The 19499-nt window shown below is 46.5% G+C and overlaps 1 protein-coding gene and 1 pseudogene across 2 annotated transcripts in view; both read left to right on the top strand.

Annotated features, from left to right (window-relative positions):
• Positions 1-19499, top strand: part of ONECUT2 (one cut homeobox 2) — a 59224-nt gene that overhangs the window by 24445 nt on the left and 15280 nt on the right. The window contains exon 2 of one of the 2 annotated variants that reach the window (XM_045065668.1): positions 8003-9612. The exons of the other annotated variant lie outside the window; for it this stretch is intronic. Within the exon in view, the coding sequence (XP_044921603.1) occupies positions 8003-8049 (47 nt within the window). The 3' untranslated portion in view covers positions 8050-9612. Of the gene's footprint in view, positions 1-8002; positions 9613-19499 lie in introns of those variants that run through there. 2 annotated transcript variants of the gene reach the window in all.
• On the top strand, positions 4067-4161 carry LOC123387710 (annotated as a pseudogene).

Here is a 19499-nt window from a genome sequence, read left to right on the forward strand (position 1 = left end):
AGAGGAGGAAGGCCAGGTTGTTGTTCAACAGATCAAGAGTTTCCCGTCTTACAAGATGAAAAAGTTTTGGCAGTTGCTTGCACAATAATGTGAATATGTTAGACACTAATGAACTGTACACTTAAAAGTGGTTAAGGTGGTCAATTTTGTTATGTGTATTTTAGCACAATTTAAAAAAAATAGATGGTCATTTATATTGTAGTGCTTTCTTAATCGTAAAAATTAGCAGAAAAATAGAAAATCTAAAATGTTCCACCACCCAAAGACAGCCATAATAATACTTTGCTTTTATTAAATTTATTTTTTAGTTACTTAGGTAATGCATCAAAACATTCTCTGTGTAAAAATCAAAACCTTCATGATCAAGATGAAGTCTCCTTTGCTCACCTCCTGTAATTCCAGTCTCTTTTTTTTTTTTAAAAAAGATTTTATTTATTTATTTGACAGACAGAGATCACAGGTAGGCAGAGAGCTAGGCGGGAGGTGGGGAGCAGGTTCCCCGCTGAGCAGAGATCCCAATGCGGGGCTCGATCCCAGGACCCTGAGATTATGACCTGAGCCGAAAGCAGAGGCTTTAACCCACTGAGCCACCCAGGTGCTCTCCAGTCTCTTTTTAAAATTAATTTATTTATTTTAGAGAGTGTGAACATGTGTGAGCAGGAGGAGTAGCAGAGGGAGAGAGGGAACCTCAAGCAGACTCCATGCTCCTTTTTTTGTTTTTAATTAATTCATCTATTTTAGAGAGAGAGAGAACACAAGCAGGGATAGGAGGAGACAAGAACACAAGGCAGAGGGAGAGAGAGGGAGAGAACCTCAAGCAGACCCCAGGCTGAGTGTGGAGCCCAAGGCGGGGCTCAGTCTCATAACCCTAAGATCATGACCTGAGCTGAAACCAAGAGTCAGACACTCAACTGACTTTGCCACTAAGCAGCCCTTCCGGTCTATCTATCACTGCCCACTATGGACACTCTTATAGCTACAGTGGTGTCTGCCAATCCAGGTGCTTCCAATGTGTTTATTTACGGAGGCTGGTACCCACAGAAATGTTTATCTCCGTGGTTTGTGCGGTGTTCAGCTTTAGCACGAGTCCCGTGGCACAGCACACGCCATTCTGAAGCTTGCCACTTTCATTCAGTGGTCAGTGCACCTGGTTTCTATTTGTAACTGAGATCCACCCAACCCAGATCTGCTGCACTGTACCCCATGGCATGGCTGTTTTCATTTCCTTAGCCACTCCTGTACAGATGGACAGTTGGACTGTCCATGTTGTACTGTTGGCAGGATTTTCTGGGCAGTGTTGAGTGAACAGCCTTGTGCACACGTCCCTGGGTGTGTGAGCGAGTACTCCCCAGGGCACACACTGAGAGCTGGAGTGCTGGGTGGTGGAGAAGCACATGTTTGAATTTTGATAGAGATGACCAAACCGAGCAATGCGGGAAAACACCTGTTTCCCCCACACTTGAAAACAGTTCATATATTGTCCATCCTTCCTTTTTTTTTTTTTTTTTCATCCTTATTGGGTAAAAATGACATTTTGTGTTGTTCTAATTTACATGTTCATCATTTCTTTCTGGTGAGCCTGAATATTTTCACAGACCTACTGGTTATATATATTTCCTTCTCTGAAAATGTTCTGTTCACGTGCTTTGCCCATTTTTTAATTTGCTGATTTGTTTTTCTTTTCTTTTTTTTTTTTGTACTTCTTTTGATTCTGAGTGCTGATACTCCTTTGTTTTATATACTGCCAACGTTTTCTCCCAAACTCTTTATGTTTTGAAGTTTAATCAGGTTTCTTTTCACTTTCATGTGATCAAATTAACCTTTATGTGTTGTTCTTTTTTATACATTTTGCTTCTTAGGTAATTTTTAAACATTTGGCTCTTTATTTTTTTAAGACTTTTTTCTACAAGAGTTTTCGATTTACAGCATTTAATAAAGAGGAGGCTACAGAGAATTCCCATATAGCTCCTGCCCCCCACGTGCACCATCTATCCTGCTATCAACATCCTACACCAGAACAGTACACTTTTTTTGTTTTGTTTTGTTTAGTAGAAGGAACCTGAATTGACATATCATAATCACTCAAGCTCATAGTTTTCCTTGGTGTTCACTCTTGGTGTTGTACATTCTGTGGGTTTGGACAAATGTCTAATGCCACATATCCATTATTATCACACACAGTATTTTCACTGCCCTAAAGCTCCTCTGTGCTGTGCCTGTTCATCTCTTCCCTTCCCTTCCCCAGGTAGTCAGTGATCTTTGTATCATCTCCATAGTTTTCCCTTTTCCAGAACGTCAGGTAGTTGGAATCCCACAATATGTAGCCTTTTCAGATGGGCTTCCTTCTCTTAGAGATAAGCACTTAAGAGTCCTCCATGTCTTCTCATGGCATGATAGTTCCTTTCATTTTCATGCTAAATAATAAACGTTCCACTGTCTGGATGGACCAGAGTTTATTCACCCACTCACTTGCTGAGGGACATCTTGGTTGTTTCTGAGTTTTGGCACTTACAAGTAACACTGCCCTAAACATCTGTGTGCGAGAGTTTGTGCGGATGTGGTTGTCAACACTTTGGGGTAAATACCAGGGAGCCCAATTTCTGGATCATATGGTAAGAGTATGTTCAGTTTTGTGAGAAACTGCCCAACTGTCTTCTGAAGTAACTACTATTTTGCATTCCTTCCAGCAATGTGTAAGAGTTGCTGATACTCCACATCCTTGCCAGCATTTGATGTCCATGCTCTGGACTGACGTTAGAATTTTGGTTATTCTCATGGGTGTGTGGTGGTAATCAGAGTGTTGTCTTAATTTACATATTTCCCTGCTGACATATGGGACATCTTTTCATATGCTTATTTGCCATTTGCCATCTGTGTAACTTCTTTGGTGAGGTCTCTGTTAAGGTCATTGGCCCATTTTTTAAATTGGAATGTTTCTTTTCTTGTTGAGGGTGTTTTTGGTTTTGTTTTTGTGGGGGTTTTAAGAGTACTTCGTATATTTTGGATAACAATTCTTTATGACATGTGTCTTTAGCAAATATTTTCTCCCAGTTTGTGGCTTGTCTTCTAATTCTTTCAATGTTAGCTTTTGCAGAGCAGAAATTTTTAATTTTCATGAAGTCTAGCTTATCCATTATTTCTTTCATACATTGTGTCTTCAGTGTCATCTCTAAAAAGATACCACCACATTCAAGGTCATCTCAGTTTTCTCCTTAGTTACCTTCTAGTTTTATAGCTTTGTGTTTTACATGTAGGTCTCTGATTCATTTTCGGTCAGTTTTTGTGCTTGTGGATGTTATGTCTATGTCTGCATTCTTTTTTTTTTTTTTTTTAATGTGTGGATATCCAGATGTTCCAGCCCATTTCTTGAAGAGACTATCTTTGCTCCATTGTATCTGTTGACTGTAATCATGGGGGTTCATTTTTAGGCTCTCTATTCTGTCCTAGTGGTCTGTTTGTCATTCTTTCACCAACACCACACTGTTTGGACTACTGTAGCTTCTTTTTTTTTTTTAAGATTTTATTTATTTATTTGACCGAGAGAGAGATCACAAGTAGGCAGAGAGGCAGGCGGAGAGAGAGGAGGAAGCAGGCTCCCTGCTGAACAGAGAGCCCAATGCGGGGCTCCATCCCAAGACCCTGGCTGGGATCATGACTTGAGCTGAAGGCAGAGGCTCAACCCACTGAGCCACCCCGGGGTCCCTGGACTACTGTAGCTTTATAGGAAGACTCAAGGTCATGTAGTGTCCGCCCTCCAACTTTGTTCTCTTCAAGTTGGTGTTGGCTATTCTGGGTCTTTGTCTCTCTGTATAAACTTTAGAATCAGTTTGTCAATATCCATAAAAAAATAAATTACTGGGATTGATTGGGATTGTGCCGACTCTATAGTTCCAAGTCGGGAAGAACTGACCTCTTGACAGTAGTGAATCCTCCTATCCATGAACATGAAATACCTGTCCATTTACTTAGTTCTTAGATTTTGTTCATCAAAATCTGTGCTTTTTCTTATAGATCTTGTGTGTGTGTGTGTGTGTGTGTGTGTGTGTGTGTCTGTGTCTGTCTGTCTGTCACTTCTCAGCCTTTTGGCTAAGATCAAGTGTAGTATATATTAGATTTATACCTAAGTATAAATTTCAACTTCTTCCAACTCTTCAACTCTTTTGGATGCTTATATAAATAGTATTATGTTCTTAATTTGAAATTCCACTTACTCATTATTGGTGTATGGGAAAGCAATTGACTTTTGTATATTAACCTGCATCCTGCAGCCTCATTCTAATTGCTGTTCGTTCCAGGAGTTTTCATTTTGGGGGTTTGTTTTTTGTTTTGTTTTGATTCTTTGGGATTTTCTGCAGAGATGAACATGTTACCTATAAACGGACTCTTATGTCCTCCTTCACAATCTGTATACCTTTTACTTCCTTTCTTGCTTTACTGCATTAGCAAGGACTTCCAGGATAGTGTTGAAAAGGAGCAGTGAGAGGGGCCACTCGCCTTGTCTCCTCCCTCGTACCGCATATTAGTGGGAAAGCTTCAAGTTTCTTACCATTAAGTGTGCTGATAGCTTTACTCTTTCTTTGTTAGAAATTTCTTTTTGTAAATGATGTGACGTTGGTGTCTATTTTTTTCCTTGAACGGATAACCACTTAATCCATCACTAGTTTCTGAACAATTCATCCCTTTCTTAGACTTTGAAATACCGTATTCTCTTTACATGTATTAAATTCTTCTATATACTTGGGTCTGTTTCTGAACTCTATTCTCTACTATTGATCTATCAATTCCCATGTCAGCATCACACTACATAAATTATTTTTGTTTTATAAAGTCTTGAGATCTGGTAAAGCATGTTTTACCTCTTCATCTTTTGTTTCTGCATTTTCCTAGCCTTTCCTGCCATTTCATTCTCCCAAGAATTATAGAATCAGTTTCAATTTATTTATTATTTTGACCTTTCCAATTATATATAAGGCATAGAGTTCACTTCTCCAAATTTTTGTTTGTATTTTCATTAAGAAAAGTTTTAGCTTTGGTCTTTCCATTTTTTTGCTAATAGTTATTCCCAGGTACTTGTATTATTGTAAATTTCTCTTTCTGGTGCATTTTCTAATAGGTTATGTCTGGTGTACAGAAAACCTATTGCTTTTTAAAATGTATTAATATAAAAGAAAACATGTATACAAGGAGTGATGAAACATAAATAGATTGCTTAGTAAATCATTGTAAAGCAGATTGAATATTGCCAGTATATGATAGCATCTACAACAAGACGGTCTATACAGGAGGAAGAATTTCTGGGTCATAGGACATGTGTATGTTCAACCTTATGAGATGCTGTCAAATAGTTTCCTAAAACGTTGTACCAATTTACAGTCCCACCAGCAGTGCCGGAGAGTTCTCATAGCCTTGCCAGCACTTAGTTTACATTTAAGCCATTTGGATGGATGTGTAATGTTGTTTTTAATTTGTAATTTTTGGATGACTAATAATTGTGCCTTTTTGTATAATTACTGGAAATTTGGATTTCTTCTTCTGGTGAGTGCCTGTTCAAGTCTTTGCCTGTTTTTCTATTGAGATGTCTGACATTTTTTTATTGCTTTCCAAGAGATTTTCTGTATTCTGGCTTCGGGCCCTTTGTCTGTCTTATGTGCTGCAAATATCCATGGCCCTCTTTGACTCTACCTTTCTCTCTTTTCTTCCTTTTATTCTCTTATTTGTGTCTTTTGATATGCAGATTTCTTAATTTTAATATGTTCTAATTGGTGAATCTTTTCCCTTTTGGTTAGTACTTTTTGAGTCTTAAGAAATCTGTCCCATGATTATGAGAATAGGACCTTATATATTACCTACTATAAGCCTTATTGTTTTGCCATTAACATGAAGGTCTGTGATCTGTGCAGAACTTATTCTTAACCCCTATGGGAAGGTAGGGGTTAAGAATTAAGCCCTGCCCCAATGCCTATCCAGTTATCCCAGCTCCATTATTGGAAAGAACACACTCTCTTTATATTCTGCAGCGGCATTGTCATTAAACAGCACTTGTCATTAAATCGAGTGTCATTAAATCTCGTTGTTAAATCAAGTGTCTATATGTGCATGGATCTGTTTGTGGGCTTTGTCTTCTCTTCCACTGGTCTAGTTATTTGTCCTTATCCCAGTACCACGCCGTGATAGACTTATTAAAGGTCTTGATGGTTGATACAGCAAGTCTTCCTATCTTTTTCTTTTTAGCGAGACTAGCTTGACCATTCTTTGATTTTTTGCATTCTCATAAAGATTACAGAATCAGCTTGTCAAATCCCCAAAACTGAAAGGCAAGAAAGGAGAAAAGGAGGAATGGAGAGCCAACAGCTGGGACTTTCCTTAGAGATTTGATTGAATCTATAGCTCAGCATGGAGAGAATTAAACTCTATAATATTGAGTAATGGGATATTGAGTATAATATTATTTAGATATTCTTAAATTTCTCCAACAAAGCTTATAGTCTTCTCTGTCAAAATTTTGCACACCTATCATTAGATTTAGTGCTACATACTTGATGTTTTGATCCTGTTATAAGTGGTATTTTTCATTTTCTGTGTGATATGTTATAGAGGATTTTTGTCTACTGATACTGAGTCCATGAACCTTGCTAAATGTTCATATTAATTTTAATAGTTTATCTGTTTACTAGTAATTTCAGCATTAAGGCTCTTGGGTTCTCTGGGTTTAAAACAAATCATACTAACTTATAATTAGTGTTCTGTTATAACTAGAAGCAGTGTGGGTAGCTGTTAGGTACAAGGAGTCTGGAATCTGACCACCTGACTTTGTATCCAGCTCCTTTACTCACTCTATAACCTTCAGTAATTTGCTTTATTTTCTGTGACTCAGTGTCATTCACTGCAAACTCCCTCATAGGTTGATTGTAAAAATTAAATGAGTTAATACCTTCCAAATAATGCCTATCAAACAACGAGCACTCAAATTATATAGACATCTGTCATTAATTAGTTTCATTCCTGTCTAAATTTTCCCTCATCTGTTTTTTTCTTATTCTCACTGCATCGATCACATTCTCGGCACAATACTGGGCAGTATTGGTGCTTTCAGGTCTCACCTGAACACTCGGAGGCATTTCCTTCTAGTTTTTTTCTTCTTGTTGTAGACATAGTTGTTTTCTCTTTTGTCTATTTGACATACATGAAGTATGTTTTTAAGATTTTATTTATTTATTTGACAGAGATCACAAGTAGGCAGAGGCAGGCAGAGAGAGGGGAGGAAGCAGGCCCCCTGCCGAGCAGAGAACCCGACGTAGGGCTTGATCCCAGGACCCTGAGATCATGACTCGAGCCAAAGGCAGAGGCTTTAACCCACTGAGCCACCGAGGTGCCCCCCGAAATCATTTTTAACTGGACTTATGAATCTGGTGTTTCACTCGGAAAGAGGGAACTACTTCTCCAGAGGATTTTTTTTATTCAAACTATATACTTCAAATAATGAAAAACATTAATAATGACATTATTTGTTTGTAAACATTACTGAGATCCTGTTGGAAAAGGAGACAGGTTCATTGCTGTAGGCTTTCCCAAGGCGACGTTTGTTCATGTAAGGATATTCCTTCGGATGTTTGGGTTGAGTTCAGGGGTATTCATAGCCACATGGGGCTGTTAGCCAATTCTTTTTTGAGGGCAATAGAACATTCTTGAGCTTTTAATTCTGATCATATACCAAGTAAGCTAGAGTGTGTCTTCAGTTATTTTTCTTTTCATCACGTCTGTAGACACCCTTTTCTGAGTCCATCTGTACCTGAGAATGTCTCCCTACAGGCAAGGACTGACAGAAATTCTAGCATTGCAACTACCCCGTCAGTGTTGCTCTGTGCTTCCTCCAGTGCTGTGTATTTCTCATTCTCCTGCAAGTTTTTATCTTTCTCACCTCGTCATACTTTTTTTTTTCTTTAATTACATACTGTTACTTAGAGAGTTCTGTTTTCTTAACCGTTTTCTGTTTGTTTCATAGAAACCATCTCCTTTTACATCATATTGAGATACCACATGATACTCTAAAACACTCTTTAAGTTTCTATAAGATATTATCAGAAGAATTTCCTCTGATTCATTCTCAAATGAGAAAAACCCCATCAGGCCCGATGTGGTTAACAGAAACGGTGTGTGTTTTCCTGACGGCATCCTTCCTGGAGGTCCGTGGACTCACCCTCTGAGACCGGCACGGAAGGGCCAACGGACACACCTACCCGGCTCCTACCATCCGCCCAGCTTTCTTCTCGTTTGGCTCTGCTGGACCGCCTTGGATTCAGCTCTGCTTGCTGAAAAGACCGTCCGTGCATCCGTCCCCATGCCCCGCACCCCAGCCCCCGTGTTCCCATATCCCGCACCGCTCCTCCTGTCCTGGCTCGCCTAGAGCACCTTCGGAGACTCAGCCTTCCACGCTGTGACCTACCACTGCTGGTGCTTCTCTTCCGCCCCCTGCCCCCAGGTTGTCTCCCCTGATCATTTCCTGAGAGTTCCAGTTCTCAATGAGTAGGTGAGGGGAGTGGAAAGCACTGTTTCAGGACGGACCTACCAGGACAAGTGCTGGCTGCTTGATTTGAATTTCTGAACAACTGGGGGAAACAGGTTTTGGGTTTTGTTTTGTTTTTCCAATTCAGATCTTATTTTTCAGCCTAGTTGCACTGGCCTTGTGTTGAGTTGAACGTTCCTCAGAGATGGCCTCATACAGGTCGACTGCAGGCCTGGCTTTCAGTTGGGCGAGTTTTACCTCCTGCTCTCGGTTTTCTGAGATGATTTTAATGGGAAGTTGGGAGCCGCTTCACTGGCTCCCTTAGCCATTTTCAGCCAGACGTTTCTACCCAGAATGAAGTGTTCGTTTGAGCAACTCTCCACTTCCTAGATAGCCTGCAGGAATGCAGCCGTGCTGCAGAAGGAAAGCTCTTCCTTTGTCATCAGCAGAGTTAATCACCAGAAATTATCATTTCAAAGGCCAAGTGCCCCCAAAAGATTTATTCTAATAGCCAGCTGGGAAAGGAAAGTCCTACTGGAGTAGAAGTGAGAGAATCTGGCTTCTCCGGGCTCCCCACAGACTAGCTGTGCTCAGTCGTTGGCTACGCGTGGCCCGTCTGAGAGCCTCACACTGCCCCATCCAGGATAAAGAACGGGACCGCGTAGTCTCTAAAGCCTTGCCGTTCCGGCCCTCGGTGGTTTTCCCCAGCTGTCCTGAAACATCCGCTGTTAGAAACTTGGTCCCTTCTGCACTCAGAGCTTCTGCTAAAAGGGAAGCAGAAGCTGAAGGTGCACACGCCCGAGCTCTGGGGGGCACAGAACCTGCTTTTAGGAGCAGCTGGGGAGCGCAGGGCTGCGGGACGGGCCAAGGGCTGGCGCCCTCCTTCCAAGATTCACCTTCTGGGGCCACCTGGGCCTTTTTCTGGCTCTCCCGCTATCTACAAAAGTTGTCAGGCATCCGAGGACCCCTGTTTCCTGAGTCCCCTCCAGTGCCTTTGTATTGAAGGTCAAAGACAAGACAGGACATAAAACCTGTTTCCTTCAGAGAATGTCTTTGAGGTGCAGGAAACAAGAGCGGCAGCTGGCTGACTGCCTTTCAGTTGACAATAGATGGACATCAGCGAGTGGCTCTGTCGTTTGTCATGATAACCCTCCCAACACCCAAGCCAAGGCAGGGGCACGGGATAGAGGCGAAGTGGAGGCTTTCCTTCCTTCCTTCCTTCCTTCCTTCCTTTCTTTCTTTCTTTCAAGATTTTAATTATTTGACAGAGAGAGAGAGATCACAAGTAGGCAGAGAGACAGGCCGAGAGAAAGGGAAGCAGGCTCCCCCCAAAGCAGAGAGCCCGATGCAGGGCTCGATCCCAGAAACCTGAGATCATGACCTTGAGCCGAAAGCAGAAACTTAATCCACTGAGCCACCCCAGCGCCCTAGAGATTTATCATGTATCATCCACGTTTCCAGACGGGAAGAGGGTACTGCAGGGATACCCAGGTGGACAGAAATTTGCCCCACCTCTGGAGTGAAGCCGCAGGGGTGGCTCAGGTACTCGGCGGTGACCCCAAACCTTCTGGGACTGCTGGCATTTCTGCATTTTGGACATGACTCCTTCTGGAGGGGTCTCCTGAATAAGGGGTGTCTGTGTGTGCTCACGTGGGCACGGCCCCCGTGCTCTGTCGATGCTTCTCACCCTGCTCCCTCTCTCTCCCTCTCTCTCCCTCTCTCTCTGTCTACCCTTCCCCACCCCCACTACCCCATCCCCACCTCATATTTGCTCTAAGAAGCCAGGGAACAGCTTTCTCCCTGCCGTGTAGTCCTTCAACCTGGACTGCCAGGCCTGTCCAGGAAAATCTGCCAAATGGTTTAGAGGGTTTTCTCGCCAGGGTTCTATCTGCACTCCCAGTTCGAAGGCTGGAACCCAACAGCCAAGAGTGACTCCGAGTCCATTTGTGTGGCGGGTCCTCCCTGTCTCTGCTCTTGGCCTCTCCCATAGATGGCAGTCTGGATGTCACTGGCTCCACGGTCTGAGTGGACTGGCATCTGATCCGTGAGGAAAGCCAGCTCCCAACCTGGAGATAAAGCCATTAAGTTTCTCGTCTGATTCAGGCCAGGGACATTTGCAGAAACCAGAGTGAAGTTAGAGTTGAGCTCTCAGGGGCCAAGTTCACCTTACTGGCTCTGTAGTGATCAGGACCAAGGTCAGGAATCAGAGGGAGGCAAGGAAAACTGCAAAGCATTTAAGTGCAAACTGTTTATAGTTTCCAAATTTTAGACGGCGCCCAATAATTCAGTGATTTGAGGAGCTCATGTCCCCTGCAACCCCTCCCCCCCCCCCATCAAGCCCTCCCACCTCACAGGTCTGTGCCACTCCGGCCCTCAGGGGACAATGTGTAGAGCTGGAGCCCTCAGCCGTGTGCGTCAGACCCCTCTTCTCCCTGTCCCTGCAGCAATGTGCCAGCTCATAGTCTTTGCGGTCTGAGAAGTCTGCATTGCTAAGACTTCCCAGCATTGATGGCTTTTGGAACATTAAATATGTACCATCAGAGTATGTAGCGTCTCTATTCTTGCTTCCCTCTTTGAATGTGGGGGAGCCTGTTATTGCTTTCAAAGCTCTTGGAGATCTGCATATCCTTAGTTCCAAAGACAGGGGACCCTCCTGGACCTCCTCAGAGCAAGGAGGTAAGTGGAGTCTATCTCCTTCTTCCCTGCACCCCACAGGTCTCTCTGACTTATTTCACTTGGGATAATACTCTCTAGGGCCATCCATGTCACTGCAAATGGCAAAATTTCATTCTTTTTTATGGCAGAGTAATATTCCATTGTGTATATCCATCACATCTTCTTTATCCATTCTTCGGTCAGTGGACACTTGGGCTGTTTCCATTTGTCTGTTGTGGATAACGCCGCTGTAAACACTGGGGTGTGAGCATCCTTTCGAAGGAGTATTTTTGTATCCTTTGATTAAATACCTAGTAGTGCAGTTGGTAGCTCGTAAGGTAGTAATATTTTCAACTTTTTGAGGAACCTCCATACTGTTTCCCTGCGTGGCTGCACCAGTTTGCCTTCTGGCCAACAGTGCAGTAGGGCCCCCCTTTCTCTGCAGCCTCGCCAACACTCGCTGCCCCTTGTGTTGTCGATCTGAGCCCTCCTGACAGGTGTGAGGTGGTATCTCATCGTGGTTTTGATTTGCATTTCCATGAGGATCAGTGATGTTGAGCATCTTTTCATGCGTCTGATTTCACTCATATGTGGAATTTAAGAAACAAAGCAAAGGAGCAAAGGGAAAAAGGAGAGAGAGAGGCAAACCAAAAAATAGCCTCTTAACTACAGAAATGATTGCCGGGAGAGGTGGGCAGGAGGATGTGATGGGGATGCAGGGGTGCTCTGGTCGTGATGAGCACGGAGTCGTGCGTGGAAGTGTTGGATCAATATATTGTACACCTGAAACTAATATCACACTGTATGTTAACTCACTGGAGTTCAAATAAAAACTTAAAAAGGAAAACCCATAGGTTTCTTGGAACAAGGTTGGAGCTATGTATATGAACTTACGTTTGTCGTTGGTTTTTCCTGCACAACCCAGGTGGTTTTTCCAGCACAGCTCCAGCCCTGGTGTGTGTGTTCCCTCAGCCCTGGTGTGTGTGTTCGGTCCTTGCTAGAGAGTCGCTCTCCCACTTTGCACAAGCCCTCCTAAGTGGGCAGCTTCAGGCTCTCCATCTGAAAGAGGACATTGATTCTCCTTAGCAGATTTTCCAAACCCGTATACTTGGAGGTCAAGTGACCGTTGACAAGTGCACACCCCCATGACTTCCTCCTATACCCCCACCCTGGCAAGATCACATTGAACTATTCAGGGAAAGTTTTTACTGAATGCAAGGAGAACATGACCCTTCTGCATTATTTATTAGGGGCTAACAATACCCATCATATATAGAATGTATTTGGAAATAAATTCATGATGTTAAGAAACAGCAGTGGTCCCAAGCTTATTAGGATCTCTGACACATACATGAAAACACATCATGGTCTTTTTTTTTTTTTTTTTAAGATTTTATTTATCTATTTGACAAAGATCACAAGTAGGCAGAGAGGCAGGCGGGGGAGGGGGAAGCAGGCTCCCTGCTGAGCAAAGAGCCTGATGCGGGGCTCGATCCCAGAACCCCGATATCATGACCTGAGCCCAAGGCAGAGGCTTAACCCACGGAGCCGCCCAGGCGCCCCACACATCATGGTCTTACCTTTCCTGTGAGGCTGGGAATTGACCATGAGACAACTTCACAATGAAAACAAATATCTTTAACCTTTTATTTGCCATTAGCTCTCTGGGCAGTACATCTACCATTGAGTAAGTCTTGGAAAACCATTTGAAATTATGAATTCCTAAACTTAACTTCTAATTTTTTAAAGATTTATTTATTTTTGAGAGAGAGCGAGCATGGGTGGGGAGGGGCAGAGGGAGAGGGAATCTTAAGCAGATTCTGCACTGAGCGCAGAGCCTGGCTCAGGGCTCAATCTCATGGTCCTGAGATCATGACCGGAGCCGGAATCAAGAGTCAGACACTTAACTGACTGTGCTACCCAGATGCCCCTAACCTTACCTTCTTATACACCTTTTTTCTTCCTTTTCTATGAAGGGAGAAAGAATATTTACATTTACTAAGCACCTACTGTGTTCCAAGTGCTACACCTGGCCTCCTGAAGTCTGCAGTGGTGGGCATTCCTACCCCCATTTTAGGCATGAGGTAGATGAGGAAACGGAGACTCAAGGTCATGCAGCCGAGAACCAGGTCTCCATTTCAAGTGGAGACTTCTTATCCGACATTTCACTTTCCCTGGGCAGGAATGCCAAGGTTTTTTCCCTTGGCTTCTGTATCTATCACCACAACAATGCTACATAATGCGAAACCACAAAACCAGGAGCATAAAGCCATCAATGTTTATTTTTGCTGTGGTCTGTGGATCAGCTGGGCGGTTCGGCTGCTCGGGGCCCCCCGCTGGGGTGGTCTCAGCCCCACTCCCTCCTGCACCTGCAGTCCGCTGACCCGGGTGGGTCTGGCCTTGTTGCGTAGCCAACAGGCAGAGTTCCAAGAGCATGAGCAAAGCGCATGGCTTCTTGAGGCCTGGGCTCAGAACTGCCACCTTGTCACTTCGGCCACATTCTTTTGGCTAAAGCAAACCATCTGGCCAGTCCAGATCCCCAGCAAAGACAAGCAAACACCATCTCATGCTGGGGGATGGGGGTGGGTATTTGAGTCACATTGCTGGGGGTGTAAATATTGGGAAGGGAAGAACTGGGGCCAATTTTGCAATTAGTCTGCCTCAGTTCCCATTGTGGGGCAGCTCTACCCCCCTTGGGGGCACCTGCTTACTGTAAGCCTCTGCTCTCCCCCCCCCCCCCCCGCAAAGCCTGCTCTAGGAGCCTCTCCTCATTTACACTAAGGGGCAGGACGGCTGCGCGGAGAATTTATTTTTTTTTTAAGATTTTATTTATTTATTCAACAGAGATCACAAGTAGGCAGAGAGGCAGGCAGAGAGAGAGAGGGGGAAGCAGGCTCCCTGCTGAGCAGAGAACCTGATGTGGGGCTCGATCCCAGGACCCTGGGATCATGACCAGAGCCAAAGGCAGAGACTTTAACCCACTGAGCCACCCAGGCGCCCCTGCTGCAGAGAATTTTAAATGACTCCTTTCCCAAGAGGAAGGAGGGCAGTCTGGCAGGGGTTCCACCCCTCTGAATAAGCTAAAGCAGGCGCCCTCCGCATGAGCCAGCAGGCAGAGGGGAGTCTGGGGAGCTGGGGGCAGCAGGCCTTCCAGGGGCAGATAGCTCCTTCTCTGCCTACACCAGAGACTGCTGCTCCTTGCAGAGTCCCCTCTGGAGGTGGCTCCCCCTTGCCCAGCCCCAAGCGTCCTGTTTTGCTGTCAGAGCCAGGACTCCCCTCCTCTCCAGGAGCTCAGCAGCTCACCTTCCCACCGGCCTCTGCAAAGACCTCTCTGTCCTGTGTGCTTGTGGTTTCCAGGGAGGAGGGTTGCAAGGCCAAGGCCATTTCTGCAGGACTCCAGGGCCACGCTGGCCCACACAGGAAGCTGGAGAGGTGGGGAGGTGCTGAGCTGGGTGGAGCAGAGGAGGGTAAGCAGGGCTAGGGCAGATGTGGGAGGAGCTGCTGGGTGCCTGGAGGACAGGGACAGGACCTGAAAACTCATGAAAAGAGAAGCAACACGCTGGGAAGAAACCTGAGAGACCGGGGTTTACACATCCTATTTGAAAGATCAGAGAAAAAAGGACAAGCCAGGGGAGGCGAACGTTGGCACCCCCTGGAGACCGAATCAGGTCCTGCCTGCCCCGTGCCACCTTCCGCCAGCACGTAACTCAGGAGCGCCCCCTAGGATCCTTGCGAGGTGGTGGTCCCAGAGCTCCAACCCCAAAGCGTCTTGTCTGGGAGGGAAAAGAAACTCCCTGATTCCACTCTCCACTAGGTAGGTGGGATAGGTGTCCTCAAAAGAGGCACCCGCCCAGTGTGGGACTTTGCAGGCAGAACGGGCTGTGTATATTAACACAGGTGTGTATATTAAGCTTGCAGGTAACAGCCGAAATTTCCATAATTCTTCTGCCTGCCAGAGGAGAGAGGAACAGGTGTCACTGAGAAAAAGAGCATCTGCCTTTGGTTTGGGACACTAAGAGTCACGGTACTAGACAGAGGGAGAGGCCCATGAAGCCAAATCCATCACCAAGGTGGGGAGGTCCTGGGTAGCCGTGTCGGGGGTCGGTGAGCGCTTGGGAAAGGAAGGCACAGGGAGGCCGGGGGACCACACCCAGGTCACACGACTGGGCTCTGCACTTGGGTCCGTAGGAACTGCCAGGCCCTCGTCCATTTTGGCCTTGCCCTCTGTCAGTTGCCCAAGAAAAGTAAAACTACAAAGTCTTTCATTTCAAGTCTTGGGAGTAGAGCTCGCTTCTATGAGACATTTTCCTTTCCCATCAATTGAGGCCATTGTGCAGGAGCCCGAGCGACCTTCCGCACTAATTCTGCAGCAAATGGTCAGGGCTGAATTCTCCAAAAACAAGTGGGCGTGATCCAGCCCAGACAGAAGAGGTTGTCCAATAGGTGCCTGGATTCATGGGACAAAACCCCACAGTGTGAGAAACTTCAGGGCCAGAGCAGGCGGTGCCGAGGAGTCTGACCCCTGTCGGCGTCCTCTTACTTCACGGGTTTCTGGGGCACTAGGGAGGCTGGGAAGGGGTCTCTGGGCCTATGTTCTTACTCCAGCGCCAGTCGTGTCCCCATAAGCAAGTCCCTGAACCTTCACCCACTGTAAGATGAGAATCTCCATCTCTACCCCCACATTCCGCTCCAAGATATCATGGCAAGGAGGTTCGGCAAGGGTCCACCCTTCAGCTTCCACTAAGGCTCACCTTGCTGGGCCTCCAGCTCCCCACATGAACAGTGACAGCCCCGGGCTAGCCAAGAGCCCTTGTGTTCTACGACTCAGGGATGAGGACCCAGTTGTGGTTTGGGATGGGCAGGTGCCTTGAAGGGCTGAAGACACTGCACCCATGGGGTCAGGTGTCAAGGGATGACAGCAGGTTCCAGGATGACCGCAGCCTGTATCTGCCTGACAGACCCAACTTGTTCCTGCCCCTTTTCCTCTCTACACGCCCCCCCCACACACACTCACAGCCGAGGTCACCCACCTGGGACACCGGGCCTTTTCAGGAAAGACCAAAGAGAGGACAAGGCAGGAGGCTAGCCAACGTTTGTAGAGGATACTTGCTCCGATCTTGTTATCAGGAGATCACCGTGCACCACCTTTGATGCAGAATCCTCCCGAGGAAGGTTTGGCACCAGGTGTCCCAGGAGACTGGGGTGGGGACAATAGTCTGTGACCTGGCATGCTGGTTCCCATGTCTCAGGAGGGCCCAGGGAGGTTTGTAAAAGCACAGATTCCAGAACCCTGCCACACATCGGTGAAAACCAGAATGTCTGGTGGCGGAGCCCCAGAGGCTGCCCTGCGAACAGATCCCCTCTAATGTGACAGCGGCGTAGTTGCTATTTCTGTAGATGAGAAAGACGGAGAGAGGGGTGCCTGGGTGGCTCAGTCAGTTAAGCGTCTGCCTTCGGCTCAGGTCATGGTACCGGGGTCCTGGGATCAAGTCCCGCATCAGGCTCCCTGCCCAGCGGGGAGCCTGCTTCTCCCTCTCCCTGCCCCCTGCTTATGCTCTCTCTCTCTCTTTCTCAAATAAATAAATCTTAGAAAGAAAGAGAACAGAAGGAAGGAAGGAAGGAAGGAAACTTGGAGAGAGGGAAGGACTGGATTCTTACCCTGGGTCTGCATCAGACTTGGAATGGGACCTCAGGTCAATGACTTACCCAATCTAGGTCTCTACTGATTTCATTTTAAAATGAAAACAATTCAGGACTCCTGGGTGGCTCAATCGGTTAAGCCTCTGCCTTCAGCTCAGGTCATGATCCCAGAGTCTCGGGATGGAGCCCCACATCCGGCTCCTTGCTCCGCAGGGAGCCTGCTTCTCCCTCTGCCTCTGCCTGCCTGTGCTTTCTCTCTGGCAAATAAATAAATAAAATTTTTTAAAAATAAAATAAAAAATAAAAAAATTTAAAATGAGAACCATTCTGCCGGCTTCCTCAGGATTCCTGGGGCAATGCAGTAAGAGGGACGGTGAGGAGGGAGCGCTTGCCACGCCCTCTTGGACCTCTGCGGTCAGCGTCGTTCCTTCCGTTGGATGAGGAACACGGGCTCTGAGGGGTGAAGCAATTTCCTGGGGTCCCAAGGCCCTGGGGGAGGAGCCCCGCTGTGAATCCAGGCTCCCCTGGCTCCAGAGTTTTCCTTGCCATCAGGGCGCTCCTCTGAGAATTTAGAAGTCAGGTGTGTGCTTGGGAGTCGGCTGTGGCACGTGGACCAGCAGGACTGGCATCACCTGTGAGTTCATTAGAGATGCAGCTTCTGGGGACTCACCCACGGCTGCCTGCCCCAGAGTCTCCAGTGACTCCCGGGCATCTTTAAAGTTGAGAAGCCGTGTTGAGGAAGCCTGGAGATTGGACCAGAGAGCGTGAGTCTGAAGATAAGGGTGTGGTAAAGACACAGAATCCAACCCAAACGGAAGATCCTGGCAGGGATGAGCGAGGAGGTCGCCTTCAGCGCGATGCGCCTGTGAGGAGAGAACAGGTGCGCAGCATTTCAGCCTTTTTGCTTACATTGCCCGGGAAGCTCACCTTCTCTGAGGAAGTCCGACCTTCCAAGAGAAAGAGTTTTCACGTGGAAACAAATTGCTTTCATCAGTCTCTGTGTGCGGGAGGGGAGGAGTATATTTCATTTTCAAAAGTACTATATTTTCTTTTATTTTTAAAAAGAAAGAAAGAGGGGCGTCTGGGTGGCTCAGTCAGTTAAGCATCTGCCTCCGGCTCAGGTCGTGATCTCCAGGTCCTGGGATGGAGCCCCATGTTGGGTTCCCAGCTCATTAGGGAACCTGTTTCTCCCTCTGCTTCTCCCCCTGCTTCAGCTCTCTCTGTCTCTCTCTCAAATGAATAAATAAAATCTTTAAAAAAAAAAAAAAAGATGAAGAAGGAAAAAGTCAGAGAGAAAGCATTTAGCAAAGCAATGTGTCCTCACTTTTCCTGTATTGGGAGTGACTCCTTTACGGCAGGGAGCACCCCTGGGAAGGAGGGCCAGTTAGGCAAGGGGATGTTCGGCGTCCACAAGATCTTCTCTCTACATGCTGGTCCTCAGGTTAAATTGTAAGACCCATCCATGGGAAGGCTACCCGCCCCCCCATACTCCAACAGCAGCGCCCCCCACCGCCCGCCCGCACAAGCTGCTCCCTGCTGAAGGTCACGCCCTGACCCAGGGCTCAGACGTCAAACTGGCAAACCAGGGCTACCAGGTGTGGGAAGACATCCAGGCAGCACCCAGAGTGCTCACTCTGTGGGGGAGGGTGTCAGTCCAGTACAAAGGAATGCCCAACCCGGGCCCAGAACGTCCAGTAGGCTTTGATGCAAGAAGGAGCACTTCTGCTCCCTCCTTGCCTTTCCCCGGTCAGCTCTGTCGATGCTGCACGACGCCCCTGAGTGAGCTGGGCTTTCTTTCCAGCGACTTGAGCAGGTGTTCTCATGTTCACGTTCTTGGGGTGCCTGGGTGACTCAGTGGGTAAGCCTCTGCTTTCAGCTCAGGTCATGATCTCAGGGTCCTAGGATCGAGCCCCGCATCGGGCTTTCTGCTCAGCGGGGAGCCTGCTTCCTCCTCTCTCTCTGCCTGCCTCTCTGCCTACTTGTGATCTCTGTCTGTCAAATAAATAAATAAAATCTTTTCTAAAAAAAAAGTCATGTTCACGTTCTTGATGGGCAAGCCCCATGGTATTTCGCCTGTATGAGGCTCTTCTCTGAGACCCAGATCAGTCGGTGAAGTACACAGACCCCCTGAAAGAGTCCAGGCATCAGGCGACCTCGGCATCCCAGGCATTCCATTAGGTCGATGGCTCCCAAACGGGCCAGCTGGGAACATTCCGCAGACCTGCTCCCTGCCTTCCAAGCACTCGTTAAGGCAGAGATAGCGACACATCGGTTAATTAATGTCCCCTTTAGCTGGGCTGCTTCTGCCGCCCCGAGCCCTGTCCACTTGTGCCGGCTTCACCTCAGACTACCCGGAGTGGAGTGGGCTCAACCCATTTCTTTGGGTCTTTCCCTCCTTGTTTTGTTTTTGTTTCATTTTTCCGTAATTTTTCAAAAGTCTGGAGGAAGGGGATTTGGGTTGGGATGAGATCATCGTTCTGTCGCTTCTACCTCCGTTCTGTTAACAATTTTTGGAATCACATGCGTAGAAGCTTTGATTTTGAAAAAAATAAGGCCCTTGGAAGTTTTGACTCCAAAAAGTCCTTTCAGCTCAGTCGTGCACACTTCTAGAAGCTGACTATGAAAGAGGAACTGCCTGCCCAGGCTCCCGCTGGGGACCTGGAGTCCTCACTCTCTTCACAGTGCCTGATCTCAGAGATGA

This window comes from Mustela putorius, unplaced genomic scaffold, assembly GCF_011764305.1.
Source record: "Mustela putorius furo isolate JIRA1106 unplaced genomic scaffold, ASM1176430v1.1 tig00003858_pilon_pilon_pilon, whole genome shotgun sequence".
NCBI lineage: Eukaryota > Metazoa > Chordata > Mammalia > Carnivora > Mustelidae > Mustela > Mustela putorius.